General features: G+C 36.9%; 2 protein-coding genes across 2 annotated transcripts; both read right to left on the bottom strand.

Annotated features, from left to right (window-relative positions):
- Nucleotides 1-5310: 5310 nt before the first annotated feature.
- Nucleotides 5311-6400, bottom strand: LOC141831011 (chalcone isomerase-like protein 2). The gene is made up of 4 exons (XM_074718462.1): nt 6336-6400; nt 6167-6250; nt 5695-6080; nt 5311-5616 (listed from the first exon to the last, which is right to left on the bottom strand). Coding segments are annotated over exons 1-4 (633 nt in total). The 5' UTR covers nt 6337-6400; the 3' UTR covers nt 5311-5454.
- Nucleotides 6401-12489: 6089 nt separating this feature from the next.
- On the bottom strand, nt 12490-15852 carry LOC141831173 (uncharacterized). The gene is made up of 2 exons (XM_074718589.1): nt 14474-15852; nt 12490-13951 (listed from the first exon to the last, which is right to left on the bottom strand). The coding sequence occupies exons 1-2, from the start codon at nt 15850-15852 to the stop codon at nt 12490-12492; spliced, it is 2841 nt and encodes a 946-aa protein (XP_074574690.1).
- Nucleotides 15853-21534: the final 5682 nt, after the last annotated feature.

The raw sequence follows: 21534 nt of genomic DNA, 5'->3' as shown, positions 1-21534 counted from the left end.
ATATATATATTTGGGTAGAGATAAAGGAGAACTATAATTGTCAGAATTAATTGGTATAAAATCAAAGATGAGTATTGGTAACAAATTGAGAACATGAAAGACATTATCCGTCAAACTGTGTGCTGATTAAGGGTTGTGTAGTAGTAGTATATATATATATATATATATATATTTATAAGTACAAAAATATCCATGTATAATAATCTGATCCATTAACTTCATTGGTATATGACTAAATATGTCATAGTTATTATAACTATAATAAACCCCAATAATAATCATAATATCAATATCATTAATGACACAGATCGATTAAGATATAGATGTGTAGTATGAATTTATATGAAATGTGATTTGTACATGTTATTTTTCAACTAGTCCTCCTAATGACTGAAAAAATCTTGATTATATTTACAAACATTTTATACTAAATAGCAGTAGCAAATCATGCTCTATACCTTATGATTCCAAAAGGAATCCATATCATTTATAAATATTATATGTTAAACAACAGTAGTAAATTATGATAATTTATTTTAAAATATCAAAATAAAATACACATGAATGCTTTGAATTTAAGTACGTACAATAAAATAAAATAAAATAAAATTCATGTGTCTATTAACATATATAGAGCATCAAAAATAAATATAGACTTTCACTAAACGGGTACTTATTCTAATAGAAGAAACTTCATATCCACCACATGTGCATGAAATACCTTCAGTAATAAGTCTTTGGTGAGTGGATCTGCTAACATGGAATTTGTGCTGATATGCTCTTGCATCAATTAACCACTCTGAACTCTTTCTTTAATTGCATCAATTAATCCAGATGCCCAGCAATCAAAGGATGCTGAGCATCTGGATTGGCCGCCGTATGCACTTCCCGATTTACCCTGGTGGTCGGTGGAAAACTTCCGTGGGACCGGGCCGGCCACCCCCAGGGATTGAGTCCATGAGACTGACTGTGATTTATCATTTTTTTTTAATTGCTGAAAATTTAATGTCGATGTGCTTTAATTTCAATGAGCTATGGTTGTTCTCATGATATAAAGTTTTGCGACTTTATTATCACAGTTGATCTTTAATGGTCTACTAATGCTATCAATGATTTATAAAGCTGTGATGAAGTTCTGTAGTGAAATCCTATGATTGGATGCTTCATAGCAAGCTGTCAACTCTACTTCCATATTACAAGTGATTATTAGCATCTGTTTGATACTTTTTCATAAGATAGCCCCTCCAACAAGCATAAAAATATAGTTCGAAGTGGACCTTCTACTATCCAAACAACAAAGTTGGAGTTTGAATATCCAATCACCTCTAGATGATCAGACCTCCAATACGTGAGTATAGAATCTTTAGTTTTCTATAAATATCATATCATTCTCTTCACAACTTTCTAATGCATCAATCCTGAGTTACTTAAATATTTGCCTAACATTCATACTATGTATGTTATATCCAAACACGTACACACCAATGCATATATAAGGCTCCCTACAACTGATGTATAAGGGAATTGTTGCATTTTTTTTATTTCAAATTTAAGTCGTGGACATTAATGCAAACTAAATCTATCACCCCTAGACACTAGAATGTTTCTAAATGTACAATTTTACATGTCATACTTTGCAAGTACCTTTTTAATATAGGCCTTTTGTGAAAGTCCAAGAATACTCCTTAAACATCATGATAAATATGTATGCCTAAAATAAATGATGTTTCATCAAGATATTTCATTTCAAAATTACTTGATAGAAAAGACTTGGTTTCATGTATTAAACTTTGATTATCATTTGCCAACAAAATATCAAAATGTCATCAACATACAGAACAAGTATAACAAACTTGCTCTCAATGAACTTGATATATATGCAATGATTAATTAATGGGATACTCCTTAAAACCAAATGAAGAAATCACTTGATCAAATTTCTGATATCACTAATAGGACACCTGCTTTAAACTATAAATTGATTTTTTTAATCTACATACTAGATGCTTTGAGTTCTTAGACTCAAAATTCTCTAGTCACATCATGTATATAGTCTCCTTGATATCACCATTAAGAAATGTAATTTTTACGTTCATTTGATTTAACTCCAAATCTAAATGAGCTATAAGTGTCATGATTACTCTAAGGGAATCTTTCATCGAAACAGGCGAGAAAGTCTCATTATAATCAATGGCCTCTTTCTGAGTGAATCCCTCAACAATATCACGAGCCTTACACTTCTCGACATTGTCTAGCGAATCTCATTTGGTTTTAAATATTCATTTACAACCAACTAATTTTGCCCCTTTAGGCAATTCAACAAGTTCTCAAACATCATTATTTGCCATAGGCTGAATCTCTTCATTCATGACTTCAATCCACCTTTCGAAATTAGAACATTGTTTGACTTTTAAAAAAAATATAGGATCATTTTCCAACCCTATGTCAAACTCATGCTTTTGGAGATAAATAAAATCATGGGAAATGTGGATCTCCTTTACTTAGTGGATCACTTTAAAGACACTTGTAGTGTAGTCGAGATGGTTGAGGTGCATGCTCATCCATACGAGGCAATACTCATTAATGATTTTTTATGCATTGGAGATGATACGAGAATATCTTGGTTCACTACTTCTACTAGATATGTAATATTTATAATGTAGAGTATAGATATCATACCACTACTCATTAATGATTTTTCTGTAAAAGGTGAAATCCGTCATTCCAGCGGCACCACACGATCGACCCCATGACCATTTATGAGGAGGTAAATCGAGAAACTACAGTTGGTCACAACGGAGGAGGGTATTACTCGGCTTCGCAGAGATTCGAACCCTTGCCCTCTTTGCAAGTCTGCTCTGTCGTAACCAACTCAACTATGCCCTGGAGCTACTCATTCATGACTTTAATCTACCTTTAGGGGTTAGAATATTGTTTGACTTCTTAGAAAGATGTATGCTTATTTTCCAACCCTATGTCAAACTCATGCTCTTGGAGATAAACATAATCATGAGAAATGTGGATCTCCTTTTCTTAGTGGATCATCTTAAAGACACTTGTAGTTGAGGTGGTTGAAATACTTACTCATCCATTTGATGCAATACCTTAATCTCAATGAAAGGTCCTTCCAATTGTATTATATTGGAGATGACACGGGAATATCTTGGTTCACTAATCTCACTAGATGTGCAATATCCATAACGTAAGGTATAGATATCATACCACTACTCATTGCACTAATAAAATAGTTAACAATTATTGTGTTTATATTTGAGTTTATTTGCATTTGTATATTCCATTGTGCTAACTCGAAGTATATATGAATTGAAACAACAAACAAAATGTGCATCTATTAACCCTCTCTAGCCGCATCCAACCGATCAAACAACTATTAGAGATTCGAAGATGCTATTAGGGTTGGTCGTTATCAGGGCTTAAAATAAATAGGCAAAGGTAATGTCACGTCTCAAGAGATGACTATCCAAAAAATTTTGACTGCATCTTCCCCGTAACAATTCAACTTTCTGAATACATAAACATCATAGGGCTTACTCGGCCACTCAACAAATATATTACATAAGTTTTGTACTACTAAACATCCAACAAGAGGCCCACACGGCCATAAACAATCCACACACATGTAGGTAAACAATCTAGCACTACAACAACACGTATAAGTCGTACAACATCACAATAAAACCATGATAAACTCCGCAAATCTAAAGTAATAGAAACTCCACAACAGAAAACTACTAAAGTTCAAGTCCACACGAAATTGAACATGAGATCAAATCCATCATCCAACATAGGCCAAAACCCTACCAAATAAAATGACAAATAGTCTATATCATAAATGAACAAGTATAACCCAAAAAGGAATAAGGAAACTCGACTCCTCCTGCTGTGAGATAGGATAGTCTGGCAGAACTCCAAGCTTCAAATGTCATCCTTACTTGCTATCTGAGGAGAAAACAAATAAACCCTCAGGGTCTAGGTGGTAAGTATACAATACTCAGTGGATACAAAAAAAAGAAAGTGCACAACATATAACTATATAAGAGGATAGCAGAATAGCATACAAGATCAATAAACTACCTACAACAGCAAATAATATGTAATATTAATACGATCACAGTCATATATCGACAAGTGCAATAGCCACAGTCATGTAACAACAAGTGCAATGAGCATGAATGCAGAAGACAACTACCAACAAATGCATGCACATATGAAATGCATGATCTCTGTCTGGACTCGCCACCTCCAAACACTCACCCAGTGTAGTGAACTGGGGCGCACGACAGGAAAGCTGCACACACTCCATCAACAAACCACTACTAATCAACTGGAGAGCGGGCAGGATCAAGAGGGCTATCTAGCCAGTCCTGGTTACACCCAACTTAGCGCAGCAATTGCTCTCACTCTTGTGCCACTATCATACAGTGTCAAGTGAGGCCAATAACAACAACAATGATTGACACACTTATTTCTATCATGTATATGTTATGATGCTCAACACAATATGTTAGGCCTATATCTAATCAGCCATAGTCAACATCAACCAAAATAATACATCATTCTCAGGTTCAGTATAATGCAACTGATGGAAGCAAGCAAGGTATCATGTCAAGATCAAACAACTCAGATAGCAAGATTATCAACAAGGATACTAACAACGAAAATAATTATGCACTTACAAATAGATCTGTGTTGATCAAGCACAAGAGTACCCACCTGATTGATGCACATCGAAATATGAAGATCTCCCAATAAACTCCTCTGTACATATCTATAGCAAGGCCAAGGTCCGATCAAGTTCCCCTTTAGATCTAAGCTTCCCTTGTTTCAAGTCGCGCCTACCACCGCCATTCGATCGGTTCCAACCCACCGATTAGAGCTCGGACTCGTCAGGCAAAACTCTGATCGCCGACAATCTCCGCATCATCGGCATCATCTTCGAAGGAGTGCGATCGCGTGATCGAGGAGGAGGAAGAAGAGATCACAAGTCGGTAGTTCGGGAAGAAGATCACAGTTTTGAGTTTTCTTAATGGGTTCCTAACTGATTTCGGGTTTAAAACCATATCCACTAACCTATATCAAATTGGGCTTATGAGCTTCTTTAATTGGGCTAGTAATTGGGGATAAATGGGGATGATATTAATTTGCTTCATTAAACTTTAATGACAACTATTAGAGGTAAAGTTTATTTACCTCATTTAACCTTAAAATTTCTCGTATCTTACCGGTAATGTGTGTATATGCTTATCGAGGCTGTCGAATTTAGGGTAAGTATATACGTATTTAGGGTATCATGATAAGGAGGCTTAGCCGTTGGATTTAGGCACACGAATAATAGAACAGATCAAACGGACACAGACAAACAAAGGTCACACTTATTGCGTGCAGGAGAATCCATCTTTCAACTGCAAAGAACCCACCACTCAAACTGACGAACTAAACGAGCACCTCGCCGAGCAGCTCCGCCAACCTCGCTACCGTGCTCGGAGACACAGAGCTACTCCCTCCCAGGTACCATTTCTGCATCATCTCCACCACGTTCCCGTTCTCCACCTTCACCGTCGCCGCCTCCTCCTTCCCCTCCGTCGCGAATCCAATCTGCATGCACACAATCTATCGTTAATTGTGATGATCGATGGACCGGAGCTTGAAGAGAGTAGCTGTCTAGCTCGTCACCTCGGCTTCTCGGTTGGACGCCGGGAAGTGGATGGTGAGGACGGAGCCCTTCTTGAGGTACTTGCTCTGGAAGAACTCCGTCACCTTCTCCAGCGCCGCCTCCTCCTCGTCCTCGTACTTGTCGGCGGCGGCCAGTCGGCTCCGCACGGCGCTCTCCATCTGCACTCCGTACTGGGACCCCTTGATCTCCTTGATCACCACGACCCGCAGGAGCTTCTCCGCCGGGGCTGCGACGACGGCGTCGAAGAAGAGGTCGTCCCCGGCGAGCTCGCCTCCCTTCTTGCCTTTCCACCCGGCCAGGTGCTCGACGATTTGCTCTTTGTCCAAGTAGACGCCGATCGCGGTGAACTTGATCTGGAGGAACTGCAGCTCGATGTCAGTGATCCCTGCGCCACAAATTCATAAGCAATTGATCGATAATTAATGGAAGAAATTTAACAACTGGCACTGCATGGCTAGCATATCAAGTTACCGTAGCCGAGGAGGGTGAGAGGTTTAGTGAGCGTGATCTCGGGAGGGAAAGGGATTTGATCCACCATCACCGTCTCCGATCCCACTGAGAGGAAAAAGGAAAAGCAATTAATTAAGCAAGTAAAACGATTATGGCATGGAAAATCAGTCGATGAGGAGGAGAAGTTTACTTGAAGAAGAAGAAGAAGAAGAAGACGACGGCGAGGATCGTAGTGAGAGTTTTAGATGGAGAGGAGCTTGGCGTGGGCGTGCTAATAAGCGACCGGAGAGAGGTGGTAGCTGCGCTGAGCCGCTTGATCTAACTACCAGTTTGCAACTAGCCATTGAATGCTGAGTGGTTGGTAGAGAAACTTTGGTGACCTGTTAGTTGGGAATTGGCATTTTCTGTTTTCCTTTTATCACTGTTTACTTAGAAGGATGAAAATAAAAATTGAGAAAAAAAATTTCATTTAAAAAAATCAACATTTATTTCTTAAAAAAAATATAGATTATTCATCCTTTTCGTTATAATTATCTATTATAAAATAATGGAGGACGGATCTAATTTTAAAGAAAAAAATATATTTCAATTTTATTTCTTCGTTTATATGGATAACCTAATGCGACTAACTCTACGCGGTCATATAGCTTTTGAAGATCTATAGATTCGAGTACACCTCTAATGTATGCTCTTGATGACTTAATGTGACTTGTTGATTCTCTTTTAATTTATCATGATAATTTTATCATCTTAATCTTAGTAAAATCGAGGATTTCGAATATCATGTCTTAAATATCTAAAGGTATGTGCAACATCTAGCCTTCCCGTGCAATCCATCATCCACTCCGCGATCTATCTCGGGAGGCTTCTTCCAATAATCAAAAGGTATTTGGAAGTAAAGCTTGAGGTGCATTGAGATGTCTCTTGTCTTTAATCATATGCTAAGATAGGTTAAGGTTTACTCTAATTGAGAGTAGACTATGATAAATGATTAGTATTAATTCCTCATTCTTGCAATTAGTGGAATTTCTCTTTTCATAGTTTTTTTTTTATTTTCATAATTAATGAGATAGAGTGTCGAATGCTACTCAAATGATAGAGAAAACTATAAGTAATCCATAATCCATATGATGAGGGTATTGAGCTACAAGAATACTCAATTGAGTAAATAGACACTTGATTTATTAGGCTAGCAACACAACCTATGATTAACATGTTCATAGAAGCAACTTAAGACACCTCGGGACAGTGTGGTGGTAAGAGAAAAGGATGATTCTCATATAACGAGGGTTTGAATCTCATGCATAGGCATTTTTGAATGTCCATGGAGTTTGAACCACTGGTGACGCTGAGCGCCCTTGCTAGATTTACTTAGTAGTCGATCTGTGGAGTCAGGTTGTCCACCTTTAAGATTAATCGGATCGTAACAGCTAGATACTTAGATTAACAAAATGAAAATAAAAATAAAAGCAACTCAGGAAATTGGGCTTGCAAATTATTGACTAATGAAATATCATGTTGGGCCCCCAATTTCAGCCCAACAAAGCCCCATGTGGAGAGTCTAATATCAAGGGTTTTAAAAAACACACACTGTGTTATTTGCTAGGTCTCTTGCAATGGGTTTGCTCGGATCAATATAAGAGGTAGGATGATTTGAGTTGGACACTTGGTACTCTCATCAATTAGAGGGTGCCTAGTAATATGGCTTGCCTAGATCGATCTAGGAGGTGCTTATGGTCGAGGAAGAATTGACCGAGTAGTTTGGTGTTTGGATCATTGCAAGAGGATTGTAGTGACTCTTTTCAATTTGTAAGGCTAATTCTAATGCTTCATATCATGGAGGTAACTTGTGTTAGCATAAGATGAAGCGATTGAAAGTGCATGAACGATGATTTCCTAACCATGTTACAAGTTGCGTTAGCGTGTGTTGGTATTGTAGTAGTTCACTCAGGTCAAGCTTAACGTTTAACAAAAAATGATTGACTATTTGGAAGGGTATTCCACTACTAATCGCCTCTCTTCAAAGGCTCAAAATTTATTTTTGGAAGATGAGGATGAAGATCTTTTATTTGAATTTTGATACATAGGTTGCCTTGGAGGAAGGTTTTGAAGAGCCAAGTGACTCAAATGGAAACATAATTGAAAGGGGAAAATAGATCCACAAGCACAAAAATCAATTTATGGTAATGCTTAAGCCATGAAGACCTTGATATGTGGACCACCAAAGAGGAATTTAGTAATGTGGGATATTATAAAATGCTAAGGTTTATGAAGTAAACTTATTTGACTACACAAAGATAATTCATAATAATCAAGGAGAGAAAAAGGGACTTATTGAAGAATCAACTTAACAACATCAAGAAGAGGGAAAACAAATCTATGGTAACAAATTAATACTTGAAAGGTATTCAGAAATTTGCAATGAGTTGATACTTAATGAATAGCATATTGATAATCATGACTTGATGTGGAATGCTTTGAAAGGATTTTAAGAATTCTGATTTGGACATGTATTAAATCTCAAAGAAAGTAAACACTTAAAAATAGATGCCAAGGAAACTAAGAAAGGGATTACATCTTTATCTTAAGAAGAACAAAGAAAGAAAAGCTCAAAGAAAGACTATCATGAAAAGTAAAGAGGACTCATCATCATCATCATCTTCTTCTGTTCATGCAATCCTACCTTAAGTGGTTAGTTCAACTTTTGATTTTGATTTTTGTGCAAAGGATTTTGATGTTGGACATTTATAGTTGATTTGTATGTTAAATTGTATATAAACTTGGCAAGGCATATGGAGCATAAATTGTATAGAAACTTGACAAGGCATAACTTGACGAGGATAAGTGTTGATGATGACTTAGCATAGCATGGCCAAGGTAATGGCTTGGAGGTTTGATGGAGTTTAGAGAAGGTTGCATGAGGCATATGAGGGGCTGAAGGACAAGAATCATTGAGGTGGTTTTGTAGCAGCTGTGGGGCATGACTTGGTGTGGCCAAGTTGGTTGGCTAGGTGGCTTGAGGTCCAATAAAGATCAAAAAATTATGATATGGATCATCTAAGGAACTGCAACACAAGAAACATCAAGGTGAAGTGTTGACAGTAACTAAAAGAAATTTTACATAAGTGTGAAAGATGGCACATGGAGTTAGCTATGAGTTTGGTGCATCTGAGGGAGTTGAGTGTTGGGATAATCGACCTCTGGTCAAGGCTGATCAGGTTGATCAAGTTTGGTTGACCAAACTTAAGTTAAATTGAGTTTAATTTTGATGTTTGATCAATATATTAGTTGGCTGAGTGAGACATCAAGTATGTCAAGGTTGATCGGATATTTGACGGTGGAGAAGTCCAAGTGAGTCATAATTGACTGGACACATGGCGGTCAAAAGTCCAATAAGGAGTTGACATGAGACGATGAAATCCTGACAAGTCAAGGTTAATTGGATAATAGACAACATGAAGTATTGGTAGATCAAGGTTAATCGAATGTCGGACAAAGAAAGTCCTAGTAGGTTGAGGTCAATAGGATACTAGGCAAAGCGAGAATTCAACTTTGATAAAAAACAGGAGTATCAATCGAATTGATGGAGTGTATCAATTGACTGATAGATCTTAAACCTCGAAATTAGGCTTTGAGGGACTTTTCAACACTGTGAATAGTATATTAATCGACAATGTTATAGTAATCATGAATAGTAATTATAAACAATAACTGTGTACAGTAACAATCGATTGATGAACAATAACAGTCGACTATTACTATAACAAACAGAATATAGGGACTTAATTGATTAACTCGACTTAATAACAATCAATTGATGAACAGTTGACTATTTATATTACTATAGAAAATAGAAAATTAAAAAATCAATTGATCAATTTGACTTGATTGATGTTTAGAGAAATTTTGTTGATCAAGGTGTCATGGTCTAAGTATTGAGTGGAAAATTGTTGTAAGAGGATTAAAACACATTTTTAATTTTTAGAGATTTTTGTCATTGCCTAGATATGATTTTTTATAGTAGGCAATTAGGTTAGGTGAGTCAGGTGGTTCAAATGGCAAATCTATCGATTTAGATAACCTCAATTATGGGTAGAGTTAATAGCTAATTAGATTGGATGAGTTGATTGAGCTAGGTGAGTCAAGTGGAATTAATTAAGTCAATTAGTTTAGACAACAAAATCTAAGTCATTTGATAATGATCAATCAGGCAGACTTTGGATCAAAAAATCTAAGCGATTAAAGGTGAGCTAGTTGGTTTTGGCAATATAATCACTTCGATCAATCTAGTAAATTTAGCATATTAAAGTGTGTCGATTAGGTAAAATGTTGTAGGCATTTGGAGGTCCTATGGAACTACGCAATCTTAGCAAGGTCGGGACATTGAGCAATTTGTACACACTAATCAATCTACGCAAGCGATCCAATCAAACCACATGGTCCTAGCGAGCTCACGAACGACGTTTAATGGCTTGACAATGGGACTAGAGGACTCGGAAACAAGGAAAAATAGTGAAGGGTAAAGAGTGGGTTTATTAACGAGGGCAAAGAACTCATGGATGAATAAGGGAAGATTATGAACTCTCTTCAAGAAAGACACTTTCGTCATGTCAGCATTGAGCTGATCCACGTCAACCCTAACCCACCCTTCTTGACCCCTGTTGCGTTGTCGGGCCATGGTCTACTCCGGTCATATGAATGGATCAAAAATGTACTGAACTAGCTAAAACACGGTTCGATCAGCCAGTTTGTATCAAACTGAAGCACTCATTAATGTTTACTCCGAGTCATTAGGTCTCATGAATGACCTAAATCCCTCAAGTTTAAAATATTAACTTCACCTAGATCCAATGTGCCCCATATGACCTAATGACTCGGAGTAAAGCACATTTCTGAATTTCAGTATCTCAATCTCCACGATAAGATCGACTATATAGATTCTCTTATGTCATTGAAATCCTATTTTATCATAGTTTTCAAGAGCTCCAACAGCACCTTGTATCTCATCTTTATCCATTCCCAGCATGTGGATCGATCAGCCCTTTGACAGCATTTCAATTCCATTCTCTACCACAACTTTTTTTTCCCCTGTTTCATTGTAAACGCTGCACTGTAAAGTGTTTGCAGACAGTCACTACCGGCCATTCATGACCTGGAATCCACCCACCATTTCAGTCAACTTAGAACAACAACTGACAAATTGTTATTGTATCTGTCTTTCAGCCTGATCAGCAAAAGAATTAAGCAAACACAACAGCAATCTGTCTTTTTGTGGTTTTGTGACAAGGCAAACAAACTAATTAAGGGAATACCTTTATCCAAAGCCAATCAGCTTGGCTTGATCCAAGCTGTCTTTGATACTACTCCATGATGAAGTTTGAGAATGAAAAACATAAAAGTGCAACCCTTTCATGTGTAAATAAAGCAAAACAATAACTAGACATACATCCACTGCACCTACTTACCTGCTCATGTCGAGTGCTGATTGAGTGCATGTCCAGCTTGCTCCTTCCCTTTCTCAGTCACTGTCTCTATCTTTCTCTTGTATAATGATGTGAGCTTGCCGGTTCTTGAGTTTTGTGGTCCAAAACCTGACTTTATTACCCAATTTCCAACATAGAAGCAACAAATATGATTCATTCCATATAGTTATTCTACTGTCATGGTTAGTCTTGTTTGTACAAGAGAATATTATGTCATTAACTCACACATTAGGTTTTTCAGATATTGTAAATGTTCCATCTAATTGTCTGTCTCTTCATGCCTAGTGCTCATGGCTCATGAAGCCATGTGCTGGGAATAGGTAGATTACATGATTGATGACATCTTTTTGGTCTTTCAGTGCTCTTCATGGATTCTCCAACAACTCAAGTTGGCTGTCACTGTATGCTGCATAACTAGGAAAGGGCATATTGATAGATTTCAATTTTCATGCAGGTAGAAAGTAAAATTTTGCATTTCAACATCACAATATCCAGAAAGAGCATAAATCATGAATGAGAAGGAAATCACATCTGAAATCATACATAAACAAAAATACTAGTTAGCATAACAGCTGACATTTCAAACCTTTGTGTTTCTCACCCTTTTATTCTTCTTCATTAGCACAAGCATCATGAGAGCCAATGATCATCATGAGAGTTTGTGCCAAAGGGAAGAAGAAAGGTCCCTTTTTCTTTCCTCTATCAGAAAGGGAATATAAGCCCATATGCGTTATGCTCATACTATGAAGCTTCCTAGCTTTTTCTTCTGCGAGCAAGTTGGATTCTTTTTCGCGGCCATTTTTGAGTTTTTACTAAGTACTAGCTTCATGCCTTGGCAATTGAAGAAAAAGATCGAAAAGCTCAAGTCAGTTCTTCCTCAGGGTGCTCCTGTGGGAATCTGATCATCTCCAAAATGTGGACAACTTCACTCATGCTAGGCCGAGTCGAGGGAACTTGCAATGTACATACCAATCCCAATTTCACAACAGGCACAACCTCCTCTGTTGGAAATTTCCCACTGAGCCTCCCATCAACTAGTTCATCCACTCTTCCTGCTTCCAATGCAACCCTTACCACATCACTCAACACCACCACATCATCTTCCATGTACTCCACAGGCCACCTTCCTGTGATAATCTCTAGTAGCAACACTCCAAATCCATAGACATCACATTTTTCAGTTATCTTCACTGTTCGGCATGCAAATTCAGGTGCCATATACCCAAGCGCACTCTGAACCTTGCTGCTTAGCACATACCTGTCGAGCGTAGACAACAACTTGGCCAATCCATAATCTGCAACCTTGGCCTCACCTGAGCCATCAATGAGGATGTTGCTTGACTTGAGGTTATAGTGGATAACATTCATATGGTGTAGGTAAGCCAAACTCCTCGCAACCCCAAGAATGATATTGAAACGTTCTTGCCATGAGAGGGGATTTGAGGTGGAACATTCATGGAGGTACTTATATAGGCTTCCACCTGAGACATACTCATATATGAGGAGCTGCAAGGACTGTGTCCAATAGTATCCTTCCAGAGCCACCAGATTGGAGTGCTTAAGTTTTCCAAGCATTTTAACATCCCTTTCGAAGTCTACTTGTGACTTCACTAGGCTTGAAACTGTGAGCTTTTTGATGGCTACAGGCCTTCCGTCCTGGAGAGTCATCTTGTAAACTGTACCAAAGCCACCACGACCCAGCTCGCAGTCCTTGTTTAGGATTGCATGAGCTCCAGCACCGAAACCAGAGTCCCCCCCACAGAACATTACAACCTTGCCAGAGTTAGCATCACTTGCTGGAGAGTTACTATAGTATTCATCAGATAGGGCAGGATCAGCAGCTAAGTGAGAGCCAGGGGGAGGAGCCTGTACATGCATATTAAGGATCGTAATGGTGATCACACCAAGAGCAATCACAGTAGCAGCTCCAATTGCAATAAGAGCAGATATGCTCAATATGATTTTCTTGTGGTGAATGTTCTCAGATGGTAATGTGGTATTGGAAGATAAATTGGAGGTGTTAGGATTGAGGACTATCGGCTTTGGAAGAACAGTGCGGCATGAACGATTCACTGCTGAGCCACAGAGATCAGGGTTGTCAGATAGGGAAGAAGGTGGGATGGTGTTAAAGAAGTTTCCAGCAGGGAGGTCCCCAGAGAAGAGATTGTGGGATATGTTAAAGGAGTGGAGATGGGGAAGATCGGCGAGCTGCTTTGGGAGGTTGCCACTTAGCATATTGAAGGAAAGGTCTACCACCTCAAGGTTGGTGAGGTTAGCTATTGTAGATGGCACCGGACCGGTGAGATTATTCTGCGACAGGACCCTAAAAGAAGCAATCCAAACAACAAATCATGAGAGCAAGTTAAATCATCAAAATAAACAATGTAAATGATTGATAAACAAAGCAAGCATCCCTTATTTCACAATGTATACTAAAGCTAACACTGAAATGGAAGGAACTATATCAAACAAAATTGTGTAAGTGTGATTATCTTCTTTTTCTTATACATTTTTTTGTATCATAGACTTGATCAAACTACTGAATTTTTTTACCACTGAACCAATAATCAATAACTTTACTGGTATCGACAAGCTATTGCTAAAAAGAAGAATTTATCAAAATTTGCAAGGCATTGAAAGTATTAAGCAGTCTCTTAATCAGTCATTCAACCATGTATAAGCTTATTTGTTCACCTTAATGACAACTGCTACAATAAAATGAGACATTACCAGGCCAAAGCACAGCTTAAGAATACTCAGAAAAGCAGGAATGATGCAGGCAAAGTGTTAATAGAGTATGACTTGAACATGAATCGAAAACCGAAAATAAGAATTAGAGACTTACAGAGTTGTGAGGGAAGAACAATTCTCTATCTGTTTTGGGATTTCTCCAGTCAGAGAATTCTTCTCAAGTCTGAGCTCCTTAAGAGACACTGCTCTCGCAATCTCCGGTGGAATGCTTCCATTGATCATATTCGTACTAAGATCAAGGATTTCCATCCTCTCCAGCGCCAGAAGAGTAGCAGGCAAAGAACCTGAAAGTGAATTCCCAGAAAGGTTTAAAAATTTCAAGCCAGGAACACTACTGAGAACCGCCGGAACTCTGCCGGAAAAAGCATTCCCTGACAAATCCACATAACTCAATCCCAATTCAAAAATCCATGCCGGTAGATTCCCAATGAGCGAGTTGCCACTCAAATCCAAGTTTTTTAGGTTTCTGAGAGCATGGATTGAGTCAGGAAGGCTACCGGTGAAGGTATTCCGGGACAAATCCAAAGAGGTGAGCATCTGAAGCTCGGCGATCGTCTCGGGGATTCTGTCGGAGAAGTCATTGCTGGATAAATCGAGGAACTCCAAAGTCTTCATTTCCCCAATCCATGGTGGAACCTCCCCTGTGAAGAGGTTGGAAGCCAGGCTCAAATGGCGGCACAGTGAGAGCTTCCGCATGGATTTGGGAAGCTCGCCGGTGAGCAAATTTACACTGAGATCGAGATGTCTCAGAAGTAAACAGCCGCCTAGGTCATCGGGCAACCCACCGGAGAGCCGATTTCCTCTCAATCTGATCGATCTCAGATTATATAGCCGACTGACTCCCGTTGGCATCTCTCCAACTAGGGCATTGTTAGAGAGGTCAAGGGAACGAAGGGCAGAGAGGGACAACAGACTCCTCGGCAGAGCACCTGCGAGCCTGTTGGAAGACAGATTTAGGGCAACCAAGGAGGAGCAAGAGCCGATGCTCCGCGGGATCTCCCCAGAAAGGACATTGTTGGCCATCGAAAGGGACCTCAAGGACCGGCATTGCACGAAAAACTCATCGGGAATCGTCCCGGAGAGGATGTTGTGGCTGAGATCGACGAAGAGGAGCTCCTCGAGCTGGGAAAGGCTAGGGTGGAGGCTCCCCGAGAAGTTGTTACTCGAAAGGTCGAGCCTTTGCAGCGCGGCAAGTCGGAGGAGGCCGCGCCCGATCCTTCCGGAGAGAGAGAGGCCAACCAAGGAGAGCTCCGTGACGCGGCTGCTCGCCGGACTGCACCTGACGCCGGTCCAGCCGCAGGGGTCGTCCTCGTCCTCGTTCCAAGACGCAAGCTGAGAGAGGGGATCGATAATGCCGGCCTTGAAGACGATCAAGCCGAGCACGTCGTCGTTCAGGACCGCACTGCCGGACTCCGCCTGCAAAGGCCACAGCAACAGCAACGGCACCAGGAAGCCGAGAAACCTCCTCCCCATCCTCCTCGATCAGCACCAACAACGGCAAGAATCCTACTGCCCGTGCTCCTCCTCAAGCTCCATTCTTGGGTAACAAAAGCGGAAAAGCACACAACGCACAATACCGTCCCTTCCGCCTGATAAAGGGAAAAAAAACTGCTCCTTTCCCGGAGCAGAGCCCGAGGCGACTCCCTTCACTTGCTCCTTTCTCTTTTCCTGCAACTTTTACCGGTCATTTTCTCATCAACGCAACAATTCCTTTCAGAATTTTGATCAAATCCGACAGAGCTGGATTTCCCTTTGAAATCATAGTTGACTCGACGATTCTACGATGCATGCTTCAGGGTGCCTGGCTGCAGGGTGAAAGGTAAACTAGTGGCACTTCACTCCTCCATGTGGATGACGCGGTGGGTGGATCTCACTTGCCTGCCATGAATAAAGTAAAAGAAGAAGAGTAGCAGCAGTCTACTTAAAATAACACAAACTGCATGCAATGCAATCTTGCTCATCTTCATCTTCACTAATCTAATCTTTCAGTAAAGCATTTACGTACCTCAACTAGTTGAATAATGCTGCCTCAATTAGCTATCTGTCGTGTTCTTACTTTACTTGCCACTGCCACATGAAGAGTGCAGAGAATCTCAGCTCAGCTCAGCTCAGCTAAGCACAGCTTCTCTCTTATTTACAATTGATTTCAGTCAAACATGTTTTGTCTCATTTCTAATTGTTTAGAGATGAGTGAAAATCCAAAGGTCAAGATTAACCAACAGCTCGAGAGGTTGATTGGCAAGGAGCTTGGCAGGACTCATATGATCAAGCAGAGTTGTTGCTCCTGAGACATAGTTGAGTTGGTTACGACGGAGCAGATTTGCAGAAGAGGACAAGGGTTCGAATCTCGACAAAATCGAGCAATACCTTCTTCCGTCATGACCAACTGCAGTTTCTCGATTTACCTCCTCACAGATGGTCGTGGAGCCGATCGTGTAGGGCCGCTAGGGTGGCGGATTTCACATTTTGCAGAAAAGTAGGGTTGTTGGTTTAATGGCTTGGAGACCCAAAGAGATGAACTTAAGGGTGAGAAGCATTGCTAATTTTGAAAACTTAAGGATGTGTGAATTGTCAGAGATTATGATGGATTGTAATCCTCAATTATTTTCTAGGTAGACTCTACCTAGAGGGTTTTATAATTAAGGAATGGCTCTTGGAGTTGTTGTCAACATGATTGATCTCGAGTTAACTTAAGATCCTCGAGAAGATTTAGTCAACTGGTAGCTAAATTTTTGAGCCAAATATAAGTATTTTACTTGCAAATTGCAAATGCAAAAGTTTCATTTTAGCTAAAAGTTCAGACAATTACAAACTGTTGAGTTAACTAAATAGTTGCTTAAAATAGGATATTCTCTATTGGACTCCAGTTAATAAAATTGGATTTTAGTCAATTGGAACGGTATTTGTTAGAAGGATAATCTTGTATCTTTGTCATTTGAGTAGACTAAAAGTGGTTGAGTCGAGTGAGAAGGATTTGAGTTGAGTGAACTAGAGTTGAGTTGACTAGCAAATCTCTTGTTTGCCTTCTTATAGACTTCTTGTTCTCAAAAACTACCTATTGTTTTTTACCCAATCAGTCGACTACCAATTTATCCCGGTCAATTAATCTTGTGATTGCTTCAACTAAGTCGACTTCACCTACATTTAGTCGATTGTTAGCTCTCCAACTTCAACATATTCTTGAGCAGATTGACCTTAAGTCATAGTGGTCACAGCCAATTTTGTTAGATCAATAGTTTGTTCATTAATCGAGAGCTCCTATTCAATTAATCTTCTTGGATTCTTGTTGTTCTATCAATAGGTTGCTCCTATTCACCAATCAACTAATCTTGCCTTAGTTGACTAATCGATAGACTAACCCATAAATAGAAACATCTCTAGCGATCCAACTTGAGTCTATTGCTTAATTGACTCAACTATCAATCAACTAAATTCAGCCTTTAGTCAATTAAATCATTAACTCTAGCCAACTTTAAAGTCGAGCCCTCATCTAAGTCAGGTCTACTCAAAATCCAAAGTACAAGTCACTCATAGACTCTTATCTCACTTAGACTTTCTTGTTAAGAGATTATGCCTCCAACACTTCTTCATTTTGCCAAAAGGTCTTGCCTCTGAGACTTCTTGTGCCAAGAGACTTTTTTTTAAAACTTCTCGTTTGTTTAGTATTTGTCAACCTTGACCTACCAAATCTTTCCCTTACCGAGAGACATAGCCTTTAGGATTTCACTATCAACCTAATGTTAGTCACCCTTGACTCGCCAAAATTTCCACATGTTAAGTCTGAGATCAATCTTGATTTATTAGGATTTTTACTTTCCTAGACTTAGGTCCTTCTTTACTCACCGAGACTTCCACTTGCTTAGCCTTAGACCCTCTTTGATTGTAAAACTTCTTTCACTTATCAAGCATTCAGTCAACTATGATTTATGAACTTTTCCTTAATCATAATTAGTTGAACTTTTTGCCTACTTACACTTGTTGAACTTTTTATTATTGTCAAGCATCTAGTCAACGCCTATTATAATTCTCAATTGCCAAGACTTCTTTTTATAATAATCGTCAAGTTGGGTTAGGCCCGCCGAGTTAGCCCACCCCGCCAAGTAATTTGACGGATTGGGTTGACCCGCCTAGGCCCGCGACCCACGTTGGTTGGCCCGCGGCAGACTTTGATTGACATGCGGGTTGAGAAAGTTTATTTATTTATTTGAAATTTTAAAATTAAAATAAAAAACTCAATGAATTAGTGGGTTTGATCCATTTAAATTGCAATTCAAGCTTAAAAATTATAATTCAAACTTAAAAATTTCAACTTAATCAATTTAAATTATAATTCAAACTTAAAATTTTTAATATTTTTTTATTTTTTAATAGGCCCGTGGGTTAACCCGCCTAACCCGTGGCCCGCCTTGAGTTGAATTGGATTTGAGATTTCTTAACCCGCCAAGTTGGTAGGTTGCCCTGCCCCCGCCCCGTCATATGATAAGCCCGCCATAGGTTGGCCCGCCCCGTCATGGGTTGACCCGTTTTACAGCTCTACTTTATTTGCATGTTGTACTTCTCAATTGTCAAGTATTCAGTCTTTATTGATCCACCTTGACTTTATCTAATATTATCCAATAACCTATTTGACATATCAACCTAACTTAAATATGCAACTTAATTACATTATCCAACTTCATTGGTGAAATCCGTCAACCCAGCAACCCCACACGGTCTGTCCAACGACCATCTATGAAGAGATAAATTGAGAATTGCAGTTGGCCACGACGAAGGAGGGTATGATTAACAAACTTATTCGTATATGAATGTAACTCGTTATTGGATTGATAACTTTTGAATAATTTAAAAATATTTATTAATCTATAGAGTTTTTCATAAAATATACAATGCGTATAATATCTCTTAATTATTATGCTTAATTTTAGGAGTAATTTTTAAAATATTTTTAATATCATTTAACAATATTAGTTTTAATATTGTAAATATTGAAGTAACTTAAATTTACATGTCAACTTATTATTCGTAATTTAGTTTTTTATTTTCATTGTATATATCATGTATTAAATTTATATATTCGAGATGAATTAAAATTTTTTAAAAATTAATTAAAATTATTATTTATTATTTACGATCACATCCTGCTGTAATAAAATAATGAAACAAATTTTATAAAATTAATAAAATAAAACATAAAAAAATTTCATCTAGCATATCAATTATTATAATTTTTTTTCAATATATAAAATTATTATATTTATTTTGTTTATAAAATACTAATAATACTAATGTATATATGCTTTCACATAATGAAATATATGTAATAATATTTTAAAAATATTTAATGATGCAATAGAGTAATTTTTTAATTTATTAAAATATTTAATAATACAATTGAATAACTTTTCAATTTATTATCATACTTCTCATTTAGTTATGATAATTTTTTAAATATAATTTTAATTTTAAATAAATTTAGTATAAATAAATTTTTATCTCCTTACATATTAACAATGAAAATAAACTTTAGACTTAAATTATATGTTTTACATAAAATATTAATTTTATATTATGATACTCTAATTCAATTTAAAATTCTTCTTTTCTTGATCCTGCTAATATCATACGTAATATTAAAAATCATTTATACGACGTTTATAAAGATTAAAGTGTAAAATATAATTAAGATGACAGATTTCACTTTTTTACATACGAAAAGTGTAAAATATAAATTAGAAATTAATATATCTAAAACATAAAATATCAATAATAATTTAAAACTTACAAAATCATAATTTTTATTAAGAGAATGCATGAAACATTCACGAACATCTCAAATTCCAAATAGAAATTTTTAATTTCTTTTGATTTTAATAAAGTAGACAAGTAAAATTTCATTATTCTACTCAAGTGGTTAGAGAATATTTAAAATTTTCATTCTCTCCATCATTGCAAAAGAAACTTTAAAAATTTTCTAATGTCAACCATTGGAAATGCAAGTCTTACTCAATGATTGGATAATAACTAAAAAACATATATAAGAAATATAATTTTCAAATGACAAAATTACTTTGATACTAAAGAAACAATTACAAACAAAAAATAAAAATAAACTTTAATTCTCCTATACCCTAAGAATTCGTATGCAACTTAAATAAATACCAACTCTTTTATTTTATTTTATTTATTAATTTATAATTTATATATTTAAAAAAAATAATAATAATAATTTTAAACCATCACAAACTATAATCGATAATTCCAAATCATAAATCATCTTAGACAATTATGATTAATGATCAACATTTCAAAAACCATCAAATTTATAATTCTGAATCATAAAATCATTGATTCCAAACCGTTGTCGAATCTACTAATCACTCAGCCAAATAATAGTTACATTTTCTTCCTTCAATATCTAAATATAAATTAAATAAATAAATTTAAACAACATTGAGATTGAACTTATTGACATCAATTAAGAAAACTTTTGAATCTATTAACTCACCTAAAATTGGATTATACTCGATATATAAAAATTATAATGCATATCTTAAAAAACAATTATAATTTTATATTATTTATAATACATTAAAAATCAAAATATTCATTTTCATTTATTAGATTATTATTTTCACAAAGATTTAAGTAAAATAATATTTCTATTTAAACTTGACAATAAGGAGAGCATGATAATTTTTTTATAAACTAGTTGAACAAATTTGATAAGATAAATGAATAAACAAAAACTAAAGCTTGCCTCAACTTGTTGGATAGAATAAGTCTAATGTGATTGGAGAGAATGGTCAAAGCTAATTAAGCTTGAAAAATAAGTCAAATAAGCTTGGAAATTCCATAATATAAAACGAATACCGTAACAGTAGCTCAACTATGCTGATTGAAACAATCATAATTGCCCCGAGGAATCAAATAAAAATTCAAAAGGAATAACATATTTATTAAATTTCATTATAAAGTTAGTTGAATTACAAATTTGATAAGATAAATGAATAAACATAAACTTAATATTATTTGACACTTGTTGGATAGTAAATCAGTCCAATTCATTCAAAGCAAATTAAGCTTGAAAAATAAGTCAACTAAGATAATAAATTCTTAATATAAAACGAATACATATGCTAATTGAAAATCTCAAAG

The sequence above is a fragment of the Curcuma longa genome, chromosome 6, assembly GCF_044706935.1.
Source record: "Curcuma longa cultivar G26 ecotype Majalengka, Jawa Barat chromosome 6, ITB_CL_G26_1.1, whole genome shotgun sequence".
NCBI classification, from domain to species: domain Eukaryota; kingdom Viridiplantae; phylum Streptophyta; class Magnoliopsida; order Zingiberales; family Zingiberaceae; genus Curcuma; species Curcuma longa.
Note: the sequence above shows the minus strand (reverse complement) of the source record. Positions and strands in the feature narration are given on the sequence as shown.

Excerpts from the sequence above, each read along its gene's own strand:
- LOC141831011 (XM_074718462.1), bottom strand. Across the intron at positions 6,081-6,166 it reads TCTCACCCTCCTCGGCTACG|GGATCACTGACATCGAGCTG; the intron begins GTAACTTGATAT and ends TTTGTGGCGCAG. Across the intron at positions 5,617-5,694 it reads CGTCCAACCGAGAAGCCGAG|ATTGGATTCGCGACGGAGGG; the intron begins GTGACGAGCTAG and ends GTGTGCATGCAG.
- LOC141831173 (XM_074718589.1), bottom strand. The coding sequence starts at position 15,852 with ATGGGGAGGAGGTTTCTCGGCTTCCTGGTGCCGTTGCTGTTGCTGTGG. Across the intron at positions 13,952-14,473 it reads TGTTCTTCCCTCACAACTCT|GGTCCTGTCGCAGAATAATC; the intron begins GTAAGTCTCTAA and ends TGCTTCTTTTAG.